Source organism: Bufo bufo, chromosome 6, assembly GCF_905171765.1.
Source record: "Bufo bufo chromosome 6, aBufBuf1.1, whole genome shotgun sequence".
Classification (NCBI taxonomy): domain Eukaryota; kingdom Metazoa; phylum Chordata; class Amphibia; order Anura; family Bufonidae; genus Bufo; species Bufo bufo.
This window is the reverse complement of record NC_053394.1, coordinates 354725310-354737552: the sequence shown is the minus strand read 5'-3', so window position 1 is coordinate 354737552 and position 12243 is coordinate 354725310. Positions and strand designations below refer to the sequence as shown.

The window sequence follows — 12243 nt, the reverse complement described above, 5'->3', positions numbered from 1 at the left end:
GCTCTACGCGACACTGGGGCCACAATTACACTCGTTCAGCCGCACAAAATTCGTCCGTCTGCCCGCACCAACTGCACTGTGGCAGTTCGAGTAGCAGGGGGAGCTATCCTCAAGCTTCCTACAGCGAGGGTGTCTTTGAATTGGGGCACCGGCAGTAAACAGATGGATGTGGGCATTATGCAAACTTTGCCGGCCAAAGTATTGTTGGGGAATGATGTGGGTTGCCTTACATCCCATTTGGCTGGCCAATCTCCAATGGAAGGGTTACCCGTTACTACCAGGGCTCAAGCACAGAGTGGAGAACCTGCGCACCCGGAGGAACCTCAGGTAGGACATTCGTCCCTATTGCCCCCCTTGACCCCTACTCCCTTTTGGGATACCCCAGCAGGGTTTGAGCAGGCTCAGAGGGGGGATTCCACCTTAGCAGGTTACAGGAGGGAGGCAGAGAAACCCATGGAAGAGCAGGGAGGAGAACGGTTTAGTTGGGAAAAGGGGCTGTTGTATAGGATAACGGGGGGAGTCGGGAAGGGAGATACCCAAGTAGTTAAACGGCAACTAGTAGTACCCCGGAAGTTTAGGGCAGAACTGCTAAAGCTTAGCCACGATATTCCGTTGGCTGGGCATTTAGGAGTGACCAAAACGAAGAATAGGTTAACGCAGACCTTCTTTTGGCCAAAAATTTCTCAAGACATTAAACTATACTGTAGGACATGTGAGATATGTCAGCGGACAGGTAGGAGGGGGGATCGCCAGAGGGCTAAACTTCACCCCCTTCCTATTATTGAAGAACCCTTTAGCAGGGTAGCCATTGATTTAGTGGGGCCGCTCCGCAAATCGGCCACATCTGGAAAGAGCTACATCCTCACAGTGGTAGATTTTGCTACTCGGTATCCGGAGGCTGTGGCTCTGTCCAATATAGAGGCCGAAACCGTGGCAGAAGCCCTAGTAAAGATCTTCACCCGAGTAGGATTCCCGAGAGAAATTCTATCGGACAGAGGGACTCAATTCACGTCCCATCTGACCCAACAATTATGGAAAAGTTGTGGCGTGAAACTCCTGTTCAGTACACCCTATCACCCGCAGACGAATGGACTCTGTGAACGGTTCAATGGCACTCTGAAACAGATGCTCCGAACCTTCACAGCATCCAGTCCTCACTGGGAAAGATTCCCACCTCACCTCCTGTTTGCTTACCGGGAGGTGCCCCAGGCATCCACGGGGTTCTCCCCCTTCGAACTTCTTTACGGAAGAAGAGTCCGAGGACCCCTGGATCTCATACGGGAGCACTGGGAGGGCAATACAGGAGAGGAGGGGGTACCTATAGTCCACTATGTGCTGGAGTTTCGGGACCGGTTGCAGGCGCTCACCGAATCTGTGCGGGAACACCTGCAGACGGCTCAGACACGCCAAAAGAGATGGTACGATAGGGGTGCCAGAGATAGGGTCTTTGACATAGGTCAGCAAGTCTGGGCTCTGAAGCCGGTTAAGCAGGACAAATTACAGGCCTCTTGGCAAGGCCCTTTTAAAGTAGTAGAGAAGCTAAGCGACACTACGTACATAGTATGCAAGAGTTCAGATGAGAGGTTCAGACGTGCCTTTCATGTGAACATGTTAAAACCATATTACAAACGGGCAGAGGATATAGCGGCAGTGTGCGCGCCGGCAGGGGAAGATAGTGAAAACTTACCCCTGCCAGATTTACTCACCACTGACCCTATCTCTATAGACCAAGTGCAAATAGGCGAGGGGTTAAACCCCGAGGAGAAACAGTCAGCCTCTCAATTACTACAGGGATACAAGGAGATGTTTTCTGCTGTCCCGGGGTATACCTCTGCTGCAGTCCACCGAGTAGAGACTCAGGGAGACACCCCCCTGCGACAGCAGCCTTACCGTATCCCTGTAGCTGTTCGAGATACTATGTTAGCGGAGATACAAGAGATGCTGCAGCTAGGGGTGATAGAGCCATCCCAAAGTCCTTGGGCCTCTCCGGTAGTACTGGTGCCAAAGCGAGACGGTATGACTCGGTTTTGCGTAGACTACCGGAAGCTCAACGACCGCACTATAACCGACGCATACCCCATGCCTAGAATTGACGAGTTACTGGATAAGATGGCTGGGGGTCATTACCTAACCACTCTAGATTTATGCAAAGGCTACTGGCAAATCTCTCTGGAGCCAGCAGCCATTCCCAAGTCGGCATTCGTCACTCCATTCGGGCTATACCAATTCAAGGTTATGCCCTTTGGAATAAAGAATGCGCCGGCTACCTTTCAGAGAATGGCTGACAGACTTCTGGAGGGGTTTCAGGACTTCTCATGTGCGTACTTGGATGACATTGCCATTTATAGTTGCACATGGGAATCCCATCTAGAACACGTAGCCAGGGTCTTAGAGCGCCTCCAGACCGCCGGACTAACGTTGAAACCGGACAAATGCCATCTAGGAATGGCGCAGGTCCAATATTTAGGGCATAGAGTGGGGTCAGGTAAGCAGCGTCCCGAACCGGCCAAAGTAGAGGCCATCGCTAATTGGCCCAATCCTACTACCAAGACTCAAGTATTAGCGTTCTTAGGAACGGCGGGGTATTACCGGAAATTTGTCCCAGAATATAGCGCCCTGGCCAAACCCCTGACCGACCTAACCAAAAAAGCCCTTCCCAAGCTCGTAACCTGGTCTCCGGAGTGCGCAGAAGCGTTCCAGCAACTAAAGTTAGCCCTCAGCAAGGCACCTGTGTTGGCAGCACCAGACTATAACAAAACCTTTCTTGTGCACACAGATGCCTCCATGTATGGGCTGGGAGCCGTGCTGAGCCAGGTGGGGGAAGATGGGTTGGAGCACCCAGTGGCGTATCTCAGCAGGAAACTTTTACCCCGGGAGGTCAGCTACGCCACTGTGGAAAAAGAATGCTTAGCTCTGGTGTGGGCCTTAAAGAGGCTCCAACCCTATTTGTATGGTCGCCCCTTTACGTTGATGACGGACCACAATCCGCTTGTATGGTTGAACCGCGTCTCAGGGGACAATCCAAGACTATTACGCTGGAGTCTGGCTTTACAACCGTACAATTTTACTATGCAGTACAGGCCAGGCAAACATCATGGGAATGCGGATGGATTGTCCCGTCAACCGGACTTGGACACATAAAAACTTCCGTTCTTCGGACATCTCTGAGCCAACCCGACAGGGTCTAGGCGGATATGCCGACCCATGGACTTAGGGGGAGCCGTGTGAAGATATGCGTATTGTGTGGCCTGCAATGGTACCATGTAATTTGTCTATTGGGGAATTTCCGTGGGTTTAGTGTCTGGAGACAGTTAAGTTATACAGTGTCTGGACTAATTGTCTCCAGGCAAACCAAGGGAGAGACCTGTGAAGATATGTATATTGTGTGGCCTGCAATTGTACCCTGTAATTTGTCTATTGGGGAATTTCCGTGGGTTTGGTGTCTGGAGACAGTTAAGTTATACAGTGTCTGGACTAATTGTCTCCAGGCAAACAAAGGGAGAGACCTGTGAAGATATGTGTATTGTGTGGCCTGCAATTGTACCCTGTAATTTGTCTATTGGGGAATTTCCGTGGGATTGGTGTCTGGAGATAGTTAAGTTATACAGTGTCTGGACTAACTGTCTCCAGGCAAACAAAGGGATAGACCAAACTGTAAAGTATGTACTATTGGTTGTCTCTTGCCTTCCCCTTGCATGGGGTACAGTATAAATACAAGTTCTGTTCAATAAAAGAGAGTCTTTTTTTACAACCTTCATCATGTTGAGGCTGATGTTTGGGTACCTGTGATGTGTGTGGGAGTGATACCGCTGAGATTGCTGGATGTTATACCTTGGGAATCTACCGAACAAGCAACCGAACGGAGGGCTATACTCACTGCATGCTTTTCCGTTCGGGTAAACCAGACGAACCAGACGCTACTACTACGGGGTTCGTTACAATTGTCTTGTTAACTTAGGTGAGATTGTTGACGAGCACAAGGCTGGAGATCATTATGTCAGGCTGATTGGGTTAAAATGGCAGACTTGACATGTTAAAAGGAGGGTGATGCTTGAAATCATTGTTCGTCCATTGTTAACCATGGTGACCTGCAAAGAAACGCGTGCAGCCATCATTGCGTTGCATAAAAATGGCTTCACAGGCATGGATATTATGGCTACTAAGATTGCACCTCAATCAATAATTTATAGGATCATCAAGAACTTCAAGGAAAGAGGTTCAATTCTTGTTAAGAAGGCTTCAGGGCGTCCAAGAAAGTCCAGCAAGCGCCAGGATCGTCTCCTAAAGAGGATTCAGCTGCGGGATCGGAGTGCCACCAGTGCAGAGCTTGCTCAAGAATGGCAGCAGGCAGGTGGAAGCGCATCTGCACGCTCAGTGAGGCGAAGACTTTTGGAAGATGGCCTGGTGTCAAGAAGGGCAGCAAAGAAGCCACTTCTCTCCAAAAAAAACATCAGGGACAGATTGATCTTCTGCAGAAAGTATGGGGAATGGACTGCTGAGGACTGGGGCAAAGTCATATTCTCTGATGAAGACTCTTTCCGATTGTTTGGGGCATCTGGAAAAAGGCTTGTCCGGAGAAGAAAAGGTGAGCGCTACCATCAGTCCTGTGTCATGCCAACAGTAAAGCATCCTCAGACCATTCATGTGTGGGGTTGCTTCTCATCCAAGGGAGTGGGCTCACTTACAATTTTGCCCAAAAACACAGCCATGAATAAAGAATGGTACCAAAACACCCTCCAACAGCAACTTCTTCCAACAATCCAAGAACAGTTTGGTGAAGAACAATGCATTTTCCAGCACGATGGAGCACCGTGCCATAAGGCAAAAGTGATAACTAAGTGGCTCGGGGACCAAAACGTTGACATTTTGGGTCCATGGCCTGGAAACTCCCCAGATCTTAATCCCATTGAGAACTTGTGGTCAATCCTCAAGAGGCGGGTGGACAAATAAAAACCCACTAATTCTGACAAACTCCAAGAAGTGATTATGAAAGAATGGGTTGCTATTAGTCAGGAATTGGCCCAGAAGTTGATTGAGAGCATGCCCAGTCGAATTGCAGAGGTCCTGAAAAAGAAGGGCCAACACTGCAAATACTGACTCTTTGCATTAATGTCATGTAATTGTCGATAAAAGCCTTTGAAACGTATGAAGTGCGTGTAATTATATTTCACTACATCACAGAAACAACTGAAACAAAGATCTAAAAGCAGTTTAGCAGCAAACTTTGTGAAAACGAATATTTGTGTCATTCTCAAAACTTTTGGCCATGACTGTACTCTTAATCGTGAAAGCTGGTGCATTTATTAATTATGCAGGTCTGAAAAGGCAAAATCATGTTCCTTATATAAAGTTCTGAGGACACAGCTTTGATTACTTCCACTGGGACACAGCTTTGATTACTTCCACTGGGACTCACCCATATATATGGGTTTATTGCACTGGAACTTTAACTGAGAAAAACACTCAGGTCTCCAGAAAAATTGAGTATTTATCGATTAAGGATATTGCATTTTATCTGTATTTTTATGTATGTATTTTAACCTATTCGATTTTATTGGATCGATTCATTGTAGTCGATTTTTTATAATCGATATTCTATCGATAAAATTTTATTTTTGATGTCAATACACACACTCGATTTATTTTATTGTACTTAAATAAATAAGTTTGGATCCACATTTCTCTGGGTGTTTTGAGTGCCGGTCCAATTTCACCCACCAATTTATTCCAACAAGAGCAAGGGGTGGCTCTTTTTGTCCAGAGCACCTAGCGTGATCACCCATAGTGAGCCATCTGTTTATTTTCTCTACTCCTTAAGATTTGTTTGAAGTATTGTGTTGATTTTATTTGGTTTTCGTATGCAAGGCAACTTTTTTCGTGTACATGTGATGTTTTGGTCCTATATGGACCTTTTTCAAACACTACTTGCCATAGGAATAAAGAAAGAATAGTGAGATTGCAGGGACAACACGTGAGGCTACGATGTGCCGATGGGGGTGGTAGTAGTTTTTACTGATGGTAAGCAGAGCCTCCCTGGGCCGGCATGCAGTGAAGGGGAAGACAGCACTAAATCCTCCGGAGCACTCTCTAACCAGATGGTAGTTGAGGTGCACTTGATGGTATAGGTGTTTAAGGTGCTTTGAGGCTGGGACCTCGGCTGTTCGTGACGCCAGCACCGTTAGGTGCAAAGGTTGATGGTGGAAAGGATGAGGAGTCAGTTGTAGTAAAACAGTTGAACTTTTACTTAAATCACTTGTCTCAGAATAGTCAGTACAGTTCATTTATAGGGCAAAGATGATAATCCCAATAACATCTACTGTAATCCTTATAACAGGCTTGGCAATTGTAATTTAAGGAGTTTCCTTCTCTCTATATCTGTCTATGCTTTGTCCACACTCTAGCACTCAGGTACTGAATATAATTACTCTTACTGGTCAGTAGCATTCCACAGGGTGGTCTCCCTAAGGGCAGGCATCAGTCTTCTGCTCCATTCTTTGGAAAGGATGCTCACTGAAGAATTACGGTCCACTATGTCCACAGAGGCATGTGGTAGAGGACAACTCACATGTATAGTCGTCTGGTTGTGTCCAGGTACTTTTAGGTTCCTCCTGGTCACTGGTGCTTGTGAAGTCCATTGGCTAATTTAGCTCTAACCTCCACTAGACTTTCTCTATATCCAGACGTAGACTCACTGGTCTGTGCTGTGCTGCTGTGATACTGTTCTCTATACTCCCTTAGTTTGATCAGGGCCAAGGGGCTAAAATAGCAACTACATGGTGGACTAGGTCTGTTCTGCTCCTCCATTCACTAACTCCTCTTTACTCTAACTCTCTCTCACTAACTATCTCCTTCCTCCTACTTTCTGTCTGTTATATCTAAGTGATGCCAGCACCAACTAGGGGTGAATGGTTGGAATGACACCCTAACAGCCTGTGATAGGAATATTCAGGTTACATATGACAATACATTACACTGGCAAATACATAACTTTGAAGTGCCCACGAACATCAAGGAGTGGGACACTGCAATATGAGGAAGGTGACTTCTCACCTGGTGAGAAGTCACCTTCCTCATATCACTTTTCTCTCTTTTTTCCTATGGCAGCTAGTGTTTGAAAAAGGTCCACGTAGGACGGAAACGTCACATTTACACCAAAAAGATGCCTTGCATACGAAAACCAAATAAAAATCAACACAATACTTCAAACAAATCTTAAGCTGTGCATCAGATTTACAGTGCTATATATTTTTTTTTAATAACTCAGATAACCCCTTTAACACTGGGACCCCTACCGATCATGAAAATGAGGAGTCCTGTTTCTCCCTGTATTGCAGTGGCAGTCAAGCATCTATTTTTCTCTGTTGGATATTCAGAGATTGCTGAGTGCAGTACTTGACTTCACTTCTCCAGTCCTGTTCTGCTCCAGTCATACAAGGAGGACTCCTGTTCTCGTGGTCAGTGCAGGTCCCAGCGGTCAAACTCTTATGGCCGCCATACACATTAGCGTATTGTTGGCTATATCAGTCGCCTCTCCCCTGGCAGATAAGTCAGCTTAACCCACCATTCTCAATGGGCTCACCCAACAATACACTAATGTGTATGGTGGCCTTAAAAGTCTTACCGCTAGGACCAGAAGTATAAGGACAAGTGAATATTTTTGCCTGATCATTTTGATCTCATGGGAGATAGCCGCCACCATTGGTGTCTGGCAGAAGTTTTCTCCTCTTTACACACACACATATGGCTGAACCGAATGTATGGGGAGGGGGGGTGTCAGGAGAGATAGTCATCAGTCGAATGATCGTTTGGCCAACAGCTATTGAGTGTGTATGGCAGCTTTTATTCCCTATTCTATCCTTAAAGGGGTTTTCTGGGATTTTAACATTGATGTCCTATCCTCAGGAATGAGCCGTCCCATGGGACAGCTTGTAATTACAGCTGCTCACCGGAGACAGCAAGCAGATGAACAACAAAGGGAAGGTAGTGCTCGCATGGAGCGGTGGGTGTACCGGGTGTCGGATACCCGCCGATCTGATATTGATGACCTATCCTAAGGATAGGTCATCAATATTAAAATCCTGGAAAACCCCTTTAAAATGTGGCACAAACCCTTTAAAGCCTTATCAGGTCTGGTAGATAAGATTAATGTCAGTCCAAATGATCTTTTGATACATTATAGATACACATAAGGAAGTCATATTGGTGAAGTCTTTGAACGCCATTGTCACCTGTGTCAAGGAACTTACCGAAATACATAATCATGTGAATCAATCTCTTTTCCCATTCGAGACGCATTGAGAATTCCTCCATTTCCCACCACAGCACAGGTAACGCAGCCTGGAGCTTTCCCTCTACTTTCTGCGAGGAGCAGCTGCTGATCGGGAACATAAGGTAGGACGGACATCACTTCCTTCACCACTGGACCATGGAGAAAGATAATGGTTAAAAATAATCACCCTGCCTGGTATGCATTACATTTCTTATAAGACGGATTCATCAGTTATGTCCTTTAACCCCCTAAAGACACAGCCTAGACTGGTACTAAAGGGGTTGTCCGTGAATACCTACGTTTTGACCAATGCCCGCGGCCTACCTGCTCCCTACAGCTCCGGTCTTTCTTTCTGTCTCCCACTTGTCCATCTTTCGTCCCTGGCCTGTTTACTTCCACCCAGGCATAGGCATGTTCAACTGCTCCACTGAAGCCAATCACTGGCTTCAGCAGTGATGTGCCGCCTGTGGACACGTCACCATTGAAGCCAATCATTGGTTGCAATGGAGCAGGCGACCATGCCCATGCCTGGGTGGAAGTAAACAAGCCGCGGATGGAAGAAGGCGCCAGTGCACAGGACCACAGGAGTAGGGAGCAATTAAATCATCAGTTAAAAGTTAGATATTCTCGGACAACCTGTTTAAAAGGCTACCACAATTTTTTTCCCCTTTTTCTTTGCAATTCTGCCTTAGTTTTTACTGCGTGATAAAAATGACACATTAACTTTATTCTGTGGGTCAGTATGATTGCTATGTGTCACCATATTTTGATACCCATGATTTTTATTTTATTTTTTTTAAATTTATGGAGCTGTGTGAGGGCTCTTTGTTTTGTGGGGTGAGGTATAGTTTTCATTTGATACCATTTTGGGATACATGCAACTTTTCAATCTTTTATTGCGATGTGAGGGGACCAAAAAGGACAATTCTGCCATTTGGGGATTTTTTTAACGGCGTTCACTGTGCAAGTTAAATAATGGGATAATTTAATAGATCTGGTCTTTACGGACGCGGTGATAGCGATTACATTATGTGTATCTTTTTCAAAAAATATATGTGAGAGGGGAAGAGGTTTTTTAATGTTTAATATTTTCTGTGTTTAAAATATTCTTAAAACCTTTATTCCCGGGGGCGTGACCTGGCCGGCAATGTAGGAGGACGTGCGCGCTAGAGCTCCCGGGCAGCGCCTGCTAAAATCTGTCTCCATCCTGTGGCTGTAGTGATTTAAACAGCCGAGCACCATCGCACTATTGAGGGAGATCTCTCTACCACCCCTGGCCAGTATGACGCGCTCAGGCAGAAAGGATAAGGAGGCGGTGGGACCGACCCCAGCGAAGTAACATGGCGCGGCCGCTTCGCTTAAGGCGGCGGAGGTAGCGGCGCGCCTGGAACAGTATGCTAATGTCCCCCCCTCTAAAGAAACCCTCGTACCAGAGGAGAATTTGCCTGGAGCCCTGGCAGAACAAGCAGTGACCTCGGCCGCTAATGATGCAGAGGGAGAATCCTGCTCCCAAGATGGCGGATTCCACGTGGAGGCGTTGAAGCCAAGTGACGGGGGGCCTCCCACCGAACATAATTCAATGTGCAGGAACCAAATGCAGCCCTCTATCCCCATGCTCCCACTGCTGTCTGATCCTACCACTAAAGACATTTATGCAGCCGTGCACCAATGTAGTGCAGCTTTGATGACCCTTAACACATCCATTGGGTCCCTCCAAGAGAACGTGTCCTTTATTAGACAGGACATCAGGAAAGTTAGCGAAAGAATGGCTGAAACAGAGGGACGCGTATCTCGCCTGGAAGACCAGGTCCACCCTATAAAACGTGAACTGGCTAAAGTAATTCACAACATCACCCTCCTAATAAATAAAACGGAGCACTTGGAAAATAGATCACGCTGAAATAACCTTCGCATAGTGGGAGTTCCTGAAAAATCCGAAGGGTCCCACGCTGTCCATTTCTTTGAGGACTGGTTCAAAAAGATATTTGGAAAAGACTCTCTCTCTCTCCCTTCTTCGCTATAGAAAGGGCGCACAGAGTGCCGTCTCGCCCGCCACCACGGGTGGCCCTCCTAGACCAATGCTAATGAGTATTCTACACTTTCAAGATAGAGATGCCATTCTCCGCAAGGCAAGAGAACATAAGAACCTATTTATAAATGGACAAAGAGTCTCAATTTTACCTGACTTCTCAGGGAGGTGCATAGACGGCGTGCACGCTTCCTGGATGTTAAAAAACGACTACGCTCACAAAATATCCAATACTCCATACTATACCCCTCAAAGCTGAGAATAATGTTTAAAGGAAAAACCCATTTTTTTGAATCCCCGGAGGAAGCCAGTCACTGGGTTGAACAAATGGAATCCTTGTCTTCTGAAAGCTATGAAAACGACTGATAGAAGAGCGAGAAATGCCATGCCTGGGACTTTTCTGGAGACACCATGGAAGACTATGGGGACGGGCGGATAAGTATAATGTTTAATGCTTGTTATGAGCCTGCTCTTACATGATCCCTACCGTGTCCTGGAGTAGCAGTTTGGTGCTATACAACAACACTGACTATAGTATTCATACCTGTGCTATTGTTACCTGTTCTGTTAACAGAGTTAAGAGTTAACTATGCCATTATGCCACTTGATGCTCTCTTTTATTGCTGCTTGGTTCTCTCTATCATAGAGATCTGATCTGTAAATGCGGATATGTTACCGCTTCCTATGTTGCGGGTTACAGGAACTTTTCCTGTGCCTCAGGTCCTGCTTGGGGACCACCAAAAGTTTGTTCTTTTATAGGAATTATTATGTTTATGGTTCATTGGGGGTTATTAAGATCTGCAGAGAGACAGTGTATGCTATTGTCTATTTGCCATACGGTGACTGCTTTATATGGGTGCCTGATCCGCCCTATCTCTTATGCTTATAAAGGTATGATGGCGGATAAAACTCACGTTTTGGCATGGAATGTTAGAGGCCTGGGAGATCTTTCTAAACGGCAGGCGGTTTTTACGGCTGTCCAGAAATATCAACCAGCCATAGTGTGCCTCACTGAGACTCACTTGTCTAAACAATCCCACAGATTGCTTCATAAACCATGGATCTCACAGGCCTTTCATTCCACCTTTTCTACTCACGCTAGGGGAGGGGGGGTTATGTCCTGGTTCATAGAGCCATTCCCTTTGAGTGTCACTGACATGGATAGCACAGGGCCCCCAGGCGCCGTTTCTGATGATGGGTGACTTTAACAAATATCTGAACCCTTCTTTGGATAAGTTCCCGCCACCTAATGACTTAACACATGCTGGGGAAACCTCATTGGCAAAATTACTTCAAGAGCTGGACCTACACGACCTGTGGAGAATTAGATTCCCTCAGGAACAGCAGTACTCCTGCTTTTCTGCGTCCCATAATTCTTTGTCCAGAATAGATTTACCCATTGGATCCCTGGAAGTATTGCCATACACCCCTGTTATTGAATACCTACCACGATGCCTCTCGGATCACTCTCCTATACATATAGAATTGAGATTTGAAAAAGGCAGTGGGCGTTGTAGTTCAGCACTCTGGAAACTCAACCCTTTTTGGATACACTTGTTAGATGAGGAAGACCCCCTGACAGAATATATAAGGGAATTCTTTAATTTTAACATAGGGTCAGCACCCATAGGGACTGTATGGGACGCCATGAAAGCATATGTGAGAGGTCTTTATATACAGAAAATTAACAGACGTAAAATTAAAACAATGGAACTCACTAAAGCTATACAACAGGAAGTAAGAAGCGAACAAGCATATATAAGTACACCCTCTCAGCCGTTTGAAGCAGTATGAAGAGAAGCGCAGTCCAAACTCACTGATCATTTGTTACACATAGCGGACAATAAACGGTTCTTCACCAAACAAAAATACTTTGAGGCAGGAGAGAGTACAGGTAGTTTGCTAGCTAGGGTGGTCCGATCACAAGAGGGTTCATCCAGAATAG

At 46.1% G+C, this 12243-nt stretch overlaps 1 protein-coding gene across 1 annotated transcript in view; it reads right to left on the bottom strand.

Moving 5' to 3' along the window:
* The window catches only part of ST6GALNAC1 (ST6 N-acetylgalactosaminide alpha-2,6-sialyltransferase 1), a 163396-nt gene that overhangs the window by 110412 nt on the left and 40741 nt on the right, over positions 1 to 12243 (bottom strand). The window contains exon 4 of the mRNA XM_040437068.1: positions 8247 to 8418. Coding sequence (XP_040293002.1) covers positions 8247 to 8418 — 172 coding nt within the window. The remainder of the gene's footprint in view (positions 1 to 8246; positions 8419 to 12243) is intronic.